This window comes from Oncorhynchus kisutch, linkage group LG13 (assembly GCF_002021735.2).
Source record: "Oncorhynchus kisutch isolate 150728-3 linkage group LG13, Okis_V2, whole genome shotgun sequence".
NCBI classification, from domain to species: domain Eukaryota; kingdom Metazoa; phylum Chordata; class Actinopteri; order Salmoniformes; family Salmonidae; genus Oncorhynchus; species Oncorhynchus kisutch.
In genome coordinates this window covers 65,060,965-65,076,424 of record NC_034186.2, presented here as the reverse complement: position 1 = coordinate 65,076,424, position 15,460 = coordinate 65,060,965, and the positions used below count along the sequence as shown (strand labels likewise).

The window sequence follows — 15,460 nt, the reverse complement described above, 5'->3', positions numbered from 1 at the left end:
CATACTGACCCACAGAGTTGTACAATACCTCTGACAGCATGAGCATACTGACCCACAGAGTTGTACAATACCTCTGACAGCATGAGCATACTGACCCACAGAGTTGTACAATACCTCTGACAGCATGAGCATACTGACCCACAGAGTTGTACAATACCTCTGACAGCATGAGCATACTGACCCACATAGTTGTACAATACCTCTGACAGCATGAGCATACTGACCCACAGAGTTGTACAATACCTCTGACAGTATGAGCATACTGACCCACAGAGTTGTACAATACCTCTGACAGTATGAGCATACTGACCCACAGAGTTGTACAATACCTCTGACAGTATGACTGCAAACATTCTATGAATCATCGTTGAATCTTGATGGCTTCAGCAGGAAACATATTCACTGATTTCAGCATATTGCTACAGTCACATGTTATGCTTTCACAGAGTAGTGGGTGTATCATAATCTGTGCACTACAAAGAGAGAGAGAGAGAGAGAGAGAGAGAGAGAGAGAGAGAGAGAGAGAGAGAGAGAGAGAGAAAGACAGAGAGAGAGAGGGAGCCAGAGAGAGAGAGGGAGACAGAGACAGAGACGGAGAGACTAACATTGAAGCCTCATTAAAGCTGAAGTCATTAACTACTGCCCTCACTGAGGTACGGTTTTTAAAAAACAATACCACAACACTGCAATCCATGGCAAGCAAACTGGTGACAACTAGGAAACTATACCAAGCAAAACAGTCAGTATGCAACTCTAATTCAAATGTGTCCTGGTGGCATGGTGCATTTTAGCAAGGTGTTAGCTAATGGATTCATGATGTATCAGTTAGAGCCGGTCTACTTTCATTCAGCAGTAAGAGAAGCTCTAATGACTATCATCATGGATAACACTTTCAGTGATGCTCATCTCATCTACCTCAAAATGATCTTCAATCAAGTTCATTGTCTCCAGAAGGCCTATATACAATTTCCATTGACACAGCTCTTCCAGAAGTCCGTCCCACACACTCACTCAGTCACATAATAAGGGTTCATAATTGGATCTACATGTAAATACGTCCATACATGTAGATTTACATATGTGTTTCTATGGATACTCAACAAGTGAATTGAGAAACAATATCTCTAAACATTCACAGCTGATTTGCCTGGCAACACTCTTTTACATGTAAATCTACAGCCCAAACCAGAAACTGTTTTGTTATGGAGATTAATTAGACATGTTTAAAAGAAACTAAAATGTCAGTTTTCAGAGACCCGACCACAAAACGAACTCAGCAAACCACTTACCAAACCAAACCAAACACTCTCATGCTACACTGCATCACTGCACATCACAGAGAGGAGAAGGACAGAGGTCAGAGCCTCTTTGACCTTTGGATAAGGATAACCACAGTGAAGGGCCCCCAGGGGCCAAGATTAGGTTAAAGTCATCAGGTCTCCACTCCAATTGTGCATCCCAAATGACACCCTATTCTCTGTATAGTACAGTACTTTTGACCAGTGCTCTATGGGCCCTGGTCAAAAGTAGTTCCCTATGGGCCCTGGTCAAAAGTAGTGCTCTATGGGCCCTGGTCAAAAGTAGTGCTCTATGGGCCCTGGTCAAAAGTAGTGCTCTATGGGCCCTGGTCAAAAGTAGTGCTCTATGGGCCCTGGTCAAAAGTAGTGCTCTATGGGCCCTGGTCAAAAGTAGTACACTATGGGCCCTGGTCAAAAGTAGTACACTATGGGCCCTGGTCAAAAGTAGCACACTATGGGCCCTGGTCAAAAGTAGTGCTCTATGGGCCCCGGTCAAAAGTAGTGCTCTATGGGTCCTGGTCAAAAGTAGTACACTACATACTGTAGGAAACAGGGTGCCATTTGGGACCACAACCCAAGACAAACCTGGCTGTGTTCCTCCGTCAGAAAGAGAACCATTGAGGCCTTTCTGCTGGTCCTCCCATGTCACCTCTGAGGCAGGGCAGGGAGAGACAGACAGCAGACAGAGGAGCTGTTGATGACACTCACAGTAAAGAGGTATGAAGCTCCTTTCATCAGCAAACAACAACAGACAGTGTTCTTGTCAAATATACTTTTTTTGTCGTGTACATTTGTGGCAATAAAGCTTTTTGAATTGAATTAACCTTTCCTATTTAAACATGTGGGATGGATTCCATCAAGATTCATCATGAGGTGTAACCAAACAGTTGGCAAATTTCTATAACTCTCTCTCAATTAATAGTGCTGCACTCAGGAAAGCCCTAAGATACCTCACTGACAGTCACCTGGGAGAGAACACAGTTCATCCTGTGGTGAAGGTTATGGTCAGCTATATGGTCAACATTATAATGATCATGGATACAGGGGCATGGGAGGAATCAACAAAATAAAGTTATTAGTATGGATGGGATACACTGAATGGGTATTAGGTACCAAACAATGTTGTTAAACAATCTAAAGGATAGATAAAAGAAAAATACAGCTGTATTAATTAATCTGTTTCATTATCATGAATATGTAGACCGTGTTTGCTGGTGTGTCTTTATTGCGAAACGAGGTGGCTACAGGGAAAGGCAGCCAGCTTCAGCACTTCAATCATGGACAGCTCCTTACTAAGATTAGGAATTTTGCGCCATCTGCTGGCCAGTAGTGGTAATGGTATTTTGAATTGACCGGACTATCTTAATTTGAACCTGCTTCTCACAGCAGGTAAATAATCCTGTAGCAACAGGAAATGTAAATTATTAAAAGGATTATAATGAATTAGTAAATTAATGGACATTTTTGTAGGGGTTGATACATTTTTCGTTAGGTCAAATCAAGTCTGACATTTTAAAGTGGAAATTACAAACTTCAGAAGCCTTTTTAAACCTTGAATAGATTACAATTTGTATTTCCTGCTGTGCAAGGAAATTATCTATGACAAACAACAGAGTGATCAAATTAATATTGCAGATCTGTACATCTTTTGTTGGCACATTACCAAGGATGATATTTACAAGCTGTTATCGACAGTTTAATGACATTTAGCATTTAAATTGGAACATCTACTAACGACCAACAACCAGTTGCATGAATGTTGTGTCTAAGGTGACTGGTTCAACTTAAACTCTTCAAACTGCAATCCCAGCATGCATCCCTTTTCCTCCACTAGATGTACTTCAATCTCAATAAGTGGCGCTTTGACTGAAGCACGAAAATCTTACATGTCTAATTGAAATGATCTTTAATCCCAAACGGCAGATTTGACCATGGAGCTACACAGTATATATAACTAATACTGTTCTATTGAATTGTGTGGTTGTGACATGAGGATAAAGGGCTGAACATTGATTCTCAAAGCCTTCAATTAAAGGGCAGAGTAGATTAGTGGTGTGTGGTTGTGATGGGGCTGGGGCACCCACGACTATATGAGCTCAGGGAGACAAAACCCTGGACGTATTAGCATCAGTCTCACCCTCATCATCATCATCATCGTCATAATGATGAAGATCATCCTTGTTATCATCCCCACACACTCACCCAGGTTAGTTAAACACTGCAAATCAACCCAAATCTAATCAATCACATTCATCATCTCAGAAAATATGAAATGTGGATAAAAGAGAGAAAGAAGCACGGAAGAAAGTCGACTAATTTAACTATGGAAGCTCTAACTGGCATGCAGAGTCCCACAGCACTGACACACCCCTGAGGGCACTATTGAGGACACACCACTGCAATGGCACACTCCTGAGTGCACTTGCCTTTCCTCCCATTCACAGGTGGGCCTGGCTGAGGCCTGTCCTCACAGTCTGAACGGTAGTGGGACACAGATGGAGCTTTATGAGATCATGGAACACGGATGCATGCACAGAGGCAGGCACACACACACACACACGACCATACACAAAGACTTGTGCAGGTGTTTGCACGCCCGCACACTTGTAAGAATAAATGTACACAAGCACACACACGCAGACCAAACGCATGCAGATATGAACGCCCAAGAAGTATACTGCATGTTTCATGACCAAGATATTCTACTACTATCACACAGAAGACTTAACTGAATGAATGAACAGACAGATGGGTGAGGAGGAACTAGGAAGAGAGACCTGTGGGAAACTCCAGCTCCTGCCAACACAACCTTGGACATTCAAGCCAGTACCTTCATACAATACTGGCTCAACAAATGATCACATTTGAAGGGTTTTGGCTGAGGGGCAGAACGGCTATAGGGCTTATACAGATGGTACAACATCATAGTCCATCCAGTACAGGCTGTGTGGACCAGGCAGGGTCAAATTCGAGTTTGCCGTGTTCTGGGACTATTCTATTGGTTCCTATGGTACCAGGCAAACTAATAAAGTGCAGCTTAAGTACATCATGTGTTGGACCCAGATCTGGCGTGGAGTTCTCAGCAGAGAGGCACATACATAAAGGTGACAGAGGTGAACCAGGAAGTCGTAAGGCTCAGTCTGCTCTGAGACACACCAGTAGATAGACACACCTGGCTGTGCTTCGTACTGCTCTTGAGGGCAAAGGTCACCAGTAGGCCGCTCTAGCTCCTCCCATGTTCCCACTGAGCGGTCGGGGGTCGTAGTAGAGACAGATAGATAAAAACAGGAACAGGGGTTGATTAGATATCACTTGGTTTGTGGCTAAAGCCGTCAGAGCTAGTTCAGGTCTCAATGTTGACCTCCCTGTCCACATAAAGGAACAATAAAATCAGGGCACGACGGTTGAACAGGGGTCACCACAGATACTATATCACAACATCTAGGTCCACCTTGTAGAAGAGGTTTTCAGAGCTCAATGGGACTTCCTGGTTAATAAATACAAATCTAACTGAAGCCAGTATGGTGCAACAACATGGATCCTTTGTCTAGGCAGGAAACACAAAGGTACAATCACACACACCTGACTGGATATACATTCCCTGTTCTGCCTTGATTTCTGTTACCTCAACCCTCCTATTTGAATCCCAGTCAGCCCAGCCCAGCCCAGTCAGCCCAGCCCAGCCCAGCCCAGTCAGCCCAGCCTAGTCAGCCCAGCCCAGTCAAGCCCAGCCCAGCCCAGCCCAGTCAGCCCAGCCCAGCCAAGTCAGCCCAGCCCAGCCCAGTCAGCCCAGTCAGCCCAGCCAGCCCAGCTCAGCCCAGTCAGCCCAGCCCAGTCAGCCCAGCCCAGCCAACTCCAAGTCCCCTGGCCTCTATGGATCAGTATCACGTCAGCAGCAGCAGCATTAGTGCCATGATTAGATAAGTCCTGGCTGTGTCATGCTGTAGGGCTCTGTGTGAGCGTTAGCCCAGGGTCGGATCAATACATTAGAATGCCTCCCCCATTTGCCCACCCGCTGCCATTACCCCATCACAGAGAGAGGAGAGAAACGGGAAGGGAGGAGAGAGACAGAGGATAGAGACGGAGAGACAGGAATGGGGAGGTGGGGACAGAGGGAGAGAGGGGGAGAGGAGAGAGATGGGGACAGAGGGAGAGGGAGGAGGGACATAGGAGAGATGGGGAGATGGGAAGGGGGATATGAGAGAGGGCAGGAGAGAGACTGGCTGGCTGGCTGCAGACTAGGAGGAGAGAGGAGTGCTCATGGTTTCTGACAATGATGAAGGAGTTCTGGGAGTGCTTTGACAAGTTCTCAGCACCGGCTAGGCTTTCTCTCTTTCTCTCTGCTTTCTACCTCCCTCTCTCTCTCTGCTCTCCTCTCTCTCTGCTCTCCTCTCTCTCTCGCTCCCTTCTCCTTCTCTCCCGTGGCCCGCTCCCTTCAATCACCACTCAGCTAATCTGTCAATTCAAAGCGCAGCTCCAGAGATCTCAGGCTCATCCCCTCCCTTCCATCACCACACCCTTACATCATGTGACACACTCTGTTACAACCTGTCAGAACATTTTAGGGAGAGTTAAACGAGAACATTCCATTTGTGCTAATGAATCAAACGGTTTAAGATGTCATTCTGTCTGTGACCCTGAAGAGCTTCAGTAAGAGAAGCAGGATCCCGCTGTCTGTAGTAGTTGTGATTCCTCATTAAGGAGATAGTCTCACAGTACAGGAGGAACTAGATGAACGCTCTGCATGCAGCTCAGTTATACCTCTTGTACCAGGGACAGTTAAGGGCACTACATTATAACCTTCCCAGACTCAATAAAAAGTGAATCATGTATTACTTTGCTTCTGGATAAATGACTTTACTACTAACAACACTGGTTACGGAATCACACACGTTTAAAACACAAATAGTCTACTGCACCGTGTCCACGCCACAACCCCCAGTGACACGCCTCACCTGAGCACTCTGAAGTCATAACACCAAACTGAGGACTGTTCAACATAGAACACAAAACTACAGTAGACCTCATGACAACTGAAAAACATGGAAGCTACGATGCTAGATGACAACACTGACCCAGTGTAGGAACCAGAAGAAGCCTAGGAGGCTAAGCTAGGACACAGGACTGCTAGATCACACAGTCAGGGAGTGAGAGACAGACAAGGGGTGCTGTGGACCACTGTAATCAGGGCTGTTCAGTAGAGAGGAAACGTTTTGAAACGTAGTGAAACAGGGAGGTTCTCTCTGAACTTGTCCTATCAGAACACAGATTCTCATTATCTGTTGTAAAACATTTTGTTTTGATGTGCTACTGAACAGGACATTGGTCCCTGCCGTTGCAGGCAGATTCAGTCTCTAACTCCCACCTCCTGTGAAAGACCAAACCTACACTCTATGTTACAGACCTTCACAAGGCTCTGTTCCTTCTTCTCCATTGTCTGAGGAAGGAATGGCAAAAAGGAACTGAGTAGATAAATTAAAATAAAAAACATCAAATGTTTATGAAGAGACAACATCACCAATATCGCTAACTGACCAAGGTTACAATGCATGTTGTAAACCTTCTACAGGACACCCTGGTTAACTTATGGTCTCAGTACTGACTAAAGATTACAATGCATGTTGTAAACCTTCTACAGGACACCCTGGTTAACTTATGGTCTCAGTACTGACTAAAGGTTACAATGCATGTTGTAAACCTTCTACAGGACACCCTGGTTAACTTATGGTCTCAGTACTGACTAAAGGTTACAATGCATGTTGTAAACCTTCTACAGGACACCCTGGTTAACTTATGGTCTCAGTACTGACTAAAGGTTACAATGCATGTTGTAAACCTTCTACAGGACACCCTGGTTAACACTGACAAGATATACAGAGTACTGAGACCATAAGACACACAACAAACTCACTAAAACAGAAGACACAGCTTAACAAGGAATTCTGAGCCAAGCTCTGTCGTTCATGAGCAACTGACCAGAGAGAACCAACAGACAACAGTATCTGTTAAACTTGCTATGAGCCTTTTCCCCACTCAGAGGTTTATGGCACAAAATAACCAATATCTCAAGGTGCCATACCCAGCTAAAGACTAGTAAATAACAAGAAACAATTGCTTCTGACAAAGAGAAGCTTCAATCAAAGTCAAACCTGTTCCAAAGTAAGTGACCATAGTGACCAATGGAGAAAAGCCTTAAGGTGTCACCAAACCAAAGCAACCAGAGTGGCAGTGATGCCACTGAGGCCCAGAGCAGGGTATGGAAAATAAAGCTGAGAACTTACTTCTGCCCTTGGTCCCTGTGGGTGGAAGCTGTGGTAGTTGCCGACCTCCTCTCCTGTCGGACATGGGGGTACTGGTGGGGCTGGTTTGGGCCGATCCGCTGCGGGGGTTCGCCCTACGGGGGGAGGCACAAAGTGGTACAGTCCGGGTGAGTCAAGGATCAGAGGTCAGGCACAGAGCTGACCTGTGATTGGTTGGAAGATCCCGGACAAGCAGAAGGACTACATTTCCCAGCGTGCTTTGCTTTGTTATGTAAGAGGAGAGGATGGTTTCAGGCTGGTTGTTGAAACATCAACACATCAAACAAACAAACTACTACTGTCTACTGGGGTTGGTAATGAACCAAACATGGAAAAAAGATTGTATCAAACACATACTGTATATACTGGACATGTTGTGTACAATCATGTCCATGCTCAACCAGGGATGCTGCCATGTTGTTGGATCGGTGAAAGCTGGACACATAACAGATCAATTACCTGATCAATTGCCTGATCAATTACCTGATCGATTAACTGATCAAGTTAATAACTAACTGCCTTTTACTTTCTGTAGTGAATTTTTTTCAATCTATTGAACGTATTCAACAGATATTCTTTCTCCCATAAGACTTGTATTGTGTTTTTACACCATCTGCCAGTTGAGCATCTGTGTCTGTAAACACATCTGTATTCAAAAGGGCTTCTGAGCATCTGTGTCTGTAAACACATCTGTATTCAAAAGGGCTTCTGAGCATCTGTGTCTGTAAACACATCTGTATTCAAAAGGGCTTCTGAGCATCTGTGTCTGTAAACACATCTGTATTCAAAAGGGCTTCTGAGCATCTGTGTCTGCTAAACACATCTGTATTCAAAAGGGCTTCTGAGCATCTGTGTCTGTAAACACATCTGTATTCAAAAGGGCTTCTGAGCATCTGTGTCTGTAAACACATCTGTATTCAAAAGGGCTTCTGAGCATCTGTGTCTGCTAAACACATCTGTATTCAAAAGGGCTTCTGAGCATCTGTGTCTGCTAAACACATCTGTATTCAAAAGGGCTTCTGAGCATCTGTGTCTGCTAAACACATCTGTATTCAAAAGGGCTTCTGAGCATCTGTGTCTGCTAAACACATCTGTATTCAAAAGGGCTTCTGAGTATCTGTGTCTGTAAACACATCTGTATTCAAAAGGGCTTCTGAGCATCTGTGTCTGTAAACACATCTGTATTCAAAAGGGCTTCTGAGCATCTGTGTCTGTAAACACATCTGTATTCAAAAGGGCTTCTGAGCATCTGTGTCTGTAAACACATCTGTATTCAAAAGGGGTTCTGAGAATATGTGTTGAAGTCAGCCTATGTAGAAGCATCAATTTAATACTGAGGCTTGAATTAATACTTCATTTGCTCAACATTAATGACTAAAAGTTATTACCTGAAAATGTCTAGTATTGAGGAATATTGGTATCTTAACCATACTCGAATTAAAAGCACATAACAGATGATCAAGCTCATTTGTAATTGGTAGTTTGCTGACTGATTTGAATAAATCCTGCATATCTGGTGTACGCCAAAGCAGGGTATCTGGGTTCCTTCTAATTCATGTCAGCACCTACCAGTTGATGAACTCTAAAACCCATCAAAACAATGACATTTGGCACATGACATGCTAGAGATAATGTAGCATCAGTTTTGCAACAAAGGTGATGAATGGCATGTTTCACTCGAACCATCAAGCTGCAAGGAAAGAGTGAGGACAGCACCCATGGGCGTTCGTTCAATGTGGACCAATGCGATCATGCGATCTGACGTTCAACAAAAGATTGAAAAAAAAAACTGTAATAAAAAAATGTAATTACAGGATAATAACAGGTAATGTTAGTAAAGAAAGAAAAGCACAATGGTGATCCATCACTACTATACTCAGTCTAAGTGGTGTATAAGTAGTGTGTTCCAAAAACAAAACGAGTTACTATCTAGTCTACTACCAGTCTGGGATGGGGAAGGAAATGCAGCACCATTCGTTGCTTTAGGAGGGGGGGGGCGGAGTAAATGATAAAGTGGTGAGCTGGCTGGATGCTGATTGGATGCTGGGTGGGTGGTGGGGGGTTGGTGGTTGGTTGCAGTGAAACAGGCAGAGAGAGGGGTGGGTGGTGGTTGTTATTCTTTGGATTGGTGGGGCAGTAGCTATGCAGTGGAGGCTGGTGGGAGGAGAAATCGGAGGATGGGCTCATTGTAACGGCTGCAATGGCAGAAATGGAAAAGTATGAAACACATCAAACCCATGTGTTTGATTCCAATCCATGAATTCCATTCCAGCCAATACAATGAGGCCATCGTCTGATTTATAGTGACACCAGCCTCCTGTAGATGTGTCTGTCTGGTCACCTCGTTAAGGCAGGTGAGGGAGGGGCGGAGCGTCCGGAGGGTAAAGACGGCATGGACCTCATGAGGGCGGAGTCAGGCCGCTCCGTGGACCGCGAGCGGGAGGTGGTGGTGCGCTCTAGCGCGGGACGCTGGTCAGCTGACCTGGACCTGCTGTGATACACATGCCTGTCAACGGCTCCGTGGTTCCTGCAACACGTTATTGAGAGAAGGGAAGGAAGCTGCTGCTGATGATCAGGTGACATGATACAGCAGAGTGATGCATGCCCTGGGTCCCTGGACTGGGCCCCATAGGGCCCTGCTGGCACCTACAGTAGAGTAGGAACAGGACATAGCAGGTGTGACAGGGAGGGACAGGGACAGGCAGGGGACAATGTGTCCCTCACCTGTGGTAGGTGACTGAGTGAGTGAGTGGGAGGCCCTTTGGAATCTGTCTGTGAGTGAAAGACACTGGGTGAGATGTGAGAGAATCGTGGATTAGCATGTGTTGGTTGGTTTCCATTCAGCCTACTAGCTTACTATACTCCTGCAAGGTACATGCCGAAAGCTGTCTCCGCCCTGCCATTGTAAAATGCAACTGAAATCTAGTTGGAAAAAGACAAAGAAAATCTATTTTTGGCACTTTTGAGTAGTTTGGAAATAAAATGGAATAAAATGCATTTCACATACATACACCGTGTACATACAAGAACATCTACACAGTATCATTATGTACAATAAAAACATGAATTTGCTGTTGTTTTGTATCGTGTTGTTCCATAAGCGTCTTCATAGGCAGTAAGTGTCATTACCTCTCAATAGAATGTGTAAATCTGAAAATCAGGTCATATCAGTTAGACAAATCATTGTCGTTGCAAATGCTCATGAAGAAAAATACCTTACTTAGACCAGATGTGGATTATCATCTGACATGAGCAGCATTTGCAAAACCAAAAACAAACACAAACACAGAGGACACAGTGGCAGCACAGTTAAATAGTGAAATGTTAAGAGTGAAAAGTTGTCCAACAGAGGCTATGCTTCCTGCTTCCTGTTGTAAAGCAGCCAATCGCAACACAGCATTCGGGTCACTCCTGTTCAACACCAGCCAACATACAGCGGTCACTCCAGTTGTAACCCACCAAATCGCAACACTTCATCAGCCAGTGAACGACCTTACGTTGCCTGAGACTTTAACGATGGTGACCATCATCATAATCATTTGTGGTCTACGAACCTCAGGTCGTTATGTCCAGAGACTTATGGCTTTGAACAGTAAAGGAGATGTCGGAATCTAACGACTTGTTACTTACTAGAGGTGTGTTGGGATGGATACTGTAGTTCACCATAGCTCGCTCTCTCTCTCTACTGTTCAGGATATTCCCTTGGGATTTCAAACCGGTCAAAATACTAATTCAAACAGTATATACTCAGATAATACTTTGCACACCTTTGTTGCACAGTAGAAACATTAAAAGTCTAGTTAGATCGACTACAGCACCGGTGCTACTGTAACATCTACACTGTTATTACCTTGTCTTCCACTGCATTCCTCCTGCTAAAACTATACATCTACTGTAACATCTACACTGTTATTACCTTGTCTCCCACTGCATTCCTCCTGCTAAAACTATACATCTACTGTAACATCTACACTGTTATTACCTTGTCTCCCACTGCATTCCTCCTGCTAAAACTATACATCTACTGAAGCAGCTACAATATGAGGTCCCACTCAATATAGACTTGCCATCTTAACCCTGTGGGCCGTGGTAGTCCTCTATAAAGGGAGTAGGATGCCATTCGGGACACAGTCAAATACCTTAGTCTAGTTCTACAGCCAACAGTGTGAGAAGCATGGCGTCTATCCAAGGTCACTGTCTAGATCTACTGTGCTGGCAGGGACCTGTTCTCAGGGGCCGCAGCGACTCACCCGGGGCTCTGAGCCTCTCCGTCTCTCTGACTCTCCCTCTCCGTCTCTCTGACTCTCCCTCTCCGTCTCTCCCTCTCCAACTCCCCCTCTCCATCTCTCCAACTCTCCAACTCTCCCTCCCCGTCTCTCTGACTCTCCCTGCCCGTCTCTCCAACTCTCCCTCTCCGTCTCTCCCTCCCCGTCTCTCCAACTCTCCCTCTCCGTCTCTCTGACTCTCCCTCTCCGTCTCTCTGACTCTCCCTCTCCGTCTCTCTGACTCTCCCTCTCCGTCTCTCTGACTCTCCCTCTCCGTCTCTCTGACTCTCCCTCTCCCTCTCCGTCTCTCTGACTCTACCTCCCCGTCTCTCTGACTCTCCCTCCCGCCGTCTCTCTGACTCTCCCTCCCTCCGTCTCTCTGACTCTCCCTCCCTCTGTCTCTCTGACTCTCCCTCCCTCCGTCTCTCTGACTCTCCCTCCCTCCATCTCTCCGTCTCTCCCTCCGACTCTCTGACTCTCCCTCCTACTCTCTGACTCTCCCTCTCCGTCTCTCTGACTCTCCCTCTCCGTCTCTCTGACTCTACCCTCCCCGTCTCTCTGACTCTCCCTCCTGCCGTCTCTCTGACTCTCCCTCCCTCCGTCTCTCTGACTCTCCCTCCCTCTGTCTCTCTGACTCTCCCTCCCTCCGTCTCTCTGACTCTCCCTCCCTCCGTCTCTCTGACTCTCCCTCTCCGTCTCTCTGACTCTCCGTCTCTCTGACTCTAACTCCCCGTCTCTCTGACTCTCCCTCCCGCCGTCTCTCTGACTCTCCCTCCCTCTGTCTCTCTGACTCTCCCTCCCTCCGTCTCTCTGACTCTCCCTCCCTCCGTCTCTCTGACTCTCCCTCCGACTCTCTGACTCTCCCTCTGACTCTCCCTCCGACTCTCTGACTCTCCCTCTGACTCTCCCTCCGTCTCTCCCTCCCTCCGTCTCTCTGACTCTCCCTCTGACTCTCCCTCCATCTCTCTCCCTCTGACTCTCCCTCCCTCTGTCTCTCTCCTAATGGTTCTGGCTATAGCAGAAAGAGAAGGCACACAGTTGGAATGGGAGTGGAAGGGACATCTCCTCTCCTCTGTGACTGTGTTACTGCCATGGGACGTGAGAACCATTCATCTCCCTGCCAATCTACAGACAGTCAGAGAGAGTGAAGCTATCTGGTCCGCGGCCTCGCTCAGGGAAACTTTGTGACACTTTAATAAAGTCAGTTGCGCTGCCTCAGTTCTGACGACTCACCATTTTTTTTCTCCTGGAGAGAAAATGCGCGGCGTGTGGTTTTTGACTGACAGCCAGATGGCAGCGATGGGAGCCCAGGAGGAGCTATTTGCAGCATTTCTCCAGGGGGTGCTGAGAGTGTGACGTTGCGTTCCAAATGACACCCTATTCTCTATTTAGTGCACTACATTTTATCAGGGCCCATAGGACTCAAAAGTATTGCATTATATTAGGACTAGGGCGTCATTTGGGAGTACTCGGCTCGGCCCAGCCCACTGAACTGGCACATCACAACATTGGGCCTGGCACACGCACCTGGGGGGAACCTGAGCCTGAACCTAGGCCATCATAGGGCTAGAACAGCCTGGGCATGGGGCAGTGCTGAGCTTCCCATACTTAGCACTCTTAGCATAGAGAAAGTCACTCAGGTCCAGGACAGAAGAGAAACAGACAGACCCTCAGAGTCAGCATGGAGAAATGGCTAGGCAGTTCTCCTTCTTCTTCAGATAAAAATATCCTTCACTCATGTGGTACTGACCTGTCGGCCATATTGGCCTTCATCACAATGAAAATGACATGGTTTGAAGACATAGAGGGCCAGATCAAATCAAACTGCAGACATACAGTTAACCACTGTTGATAATGATCCAGGCCATCCAAGATGGTGGAGGTAATGTTAGAGAGACAACCGTGCATTAATAAAGGAAAGGTAAACATAGCATTACCACCAGCAGCATCAAAAGGCCATGTGTCCTTTTGTTCAATGCAGCCCTTATACAGTATTACCTGCAGAGCTGAGCATTAGAGCTACCAATGACCAGCCAGCCTTTATTTACCCAGATACAAACAGGACACCACTGATCACAAACACAACTTGTTATCTTACCACTGATGGTAGACAAGTAGGCATGACAACAAAACATCAACAGAGTACGATACGTGTGTCACAACCGATGTGGAGACACGAGAGCTCGCAGCAGCCTCTATATTACACAGTAATTGGAGGAAGTTGTGTGGTTTATGGGTCTAGTACACAACTTGAGCAGAGCTGTGATGACATGCTACTGAACCAGATATCACCTGGGATATCACCCAGGATATCACCCAGGATATCACGTGGGGTTCATCACCTTTATACAATCACATAGAAAATGTTTTAATGTCATACAGACGACTACAGAGAAAAAGACCCACAAAATGGCTGACTGTGGATATATACGTAGAGACACTGTAATGTGAATACCTCTTGTAGTCATAGTCGACGGAAGCAGAGGAGGAGTACGCGCCCTCTGAGTGGGCTCGGGACATCCTAGTGGAGCGCAGTAACCTGACAGCCTCTTCTCGACTGATGTTGGATATGCGGTGGTTGCGGCTGGCGAAAAGAGAGCGGTCAGAGGGAGTCAATGTGTGTTTTAAGAATACCTTAATACCAGGTTGGTCAGGTGGGACAGAGAGAGAGAGAGAGAAGGTCATGAACATGTGGATGAAACCTGGTTTTCACATGACCCTGGGGACAACTGATGGAACCGCAACAACTCTCTGCAGACTGTTGGGGACAGTTGATGGGGGCGCACCAACTCTCTGCAGACTGTTGGGGACAGTTAATGGGGGCGCAACAACTCTCTGTAGACTGTTAAGGGGACAATTGATAGGGGGGCACCAACTCTCTGTAGACTGTTAAGGGGACAGTTGATAGGGGCACACCAACTCTCTGTAGGCTGTTAAGGGGACAGTTGATGGGGGCGCACCAACTCTCTGTAGACTGTTAAGGGGACAGTTGATGGGGGCGCACCCACTCTCTGTAGACTGTTAAAGGGACAGTTGATGGGGGCGCACCAACTCTCTGTAGACTGTTAAGGGGACATTTGATAGGGGGACACCAACTCTCTGTAGACTGTTAAGGGGACAGTTGATAGGGGCGCACCAACTCTCTGTAGGCTGTTAAGGGGACAGTTGATAGGGACGCACAAACTCTCTGCAGACTGTTAAGGGGACAGTTGATAGGGACGCACCAACTCTCTGCAGACTGTTAGGGACAGTTGATGGGGGCGCACCAACTCTCTGCAGACTGTTGGGGACAGTTGATGGGGGCGCACCAACTCTCTGCAGACTGTTAGGGACAGTTGATGGGGGCGCACCAACTCTCTGTAGGCTGTTAAGGGGACAGTTGATAGGGGCACACCAACTGTCTGCAGACTGTTAAGGGGACAGTTGATAGGGGCGCACCACCTCTCTGTAGACTGTTAAGGGAACAGTTGATGGGGGCGCACCAACTCTCTGTAGACTGTTAGGGGAACAGTTGATGGGAGCGCACCAACTCTCTGTAGACTGTTAAGGGAACAGTTGATGGGGGCGCACCAACTCTCTGTAGACTGTTAAGGGAACA

At 46.5% G+C, this 15,460-nt stretch overlaps 1 protein-coding gene across 20 annotated transcripts in view; it reads right to left on the bottom strand.

The window, feature by feature from the left end:
• The window catches only part of LOC109901689 (regulating synaptic membrane exocytosis protein 2), a 230,432-nt gene that overhangs the window by 63,295 nt on the left and 151,677 nt on the right, over positions 1 to 15,460 (bottom strand). For 12 of the 20 annotated variants that reach the window (XM_031786933.1, XM_031786943.1, XM_031786934.1 and 9 more), the window contains 3 exons: positions 14,318 to 14,446; positions 9,939 to 10,124; positions 7,580 to 7,692 (listed from right to left, as the gene is read on the bottom strand). In XM_031786933.1, coding sequence (XP_031642793.1) covers positions 7,580 to 7,692; positions 9,939 to 10,124; positions 14,318 to 14,446 — 428 coding nt within the window. The remainder of the gene's footprint in view (positions 1 to 7,579; positions 7,693 to 9,938; positions 10,125 to 14,317; positions 14,447 to 15,460) is intronic. The other 8 variants (XM_031786937.1, XM_031786939.1, XM_031786947.1 and 5 more) reach the window with 2 other exon arrangements.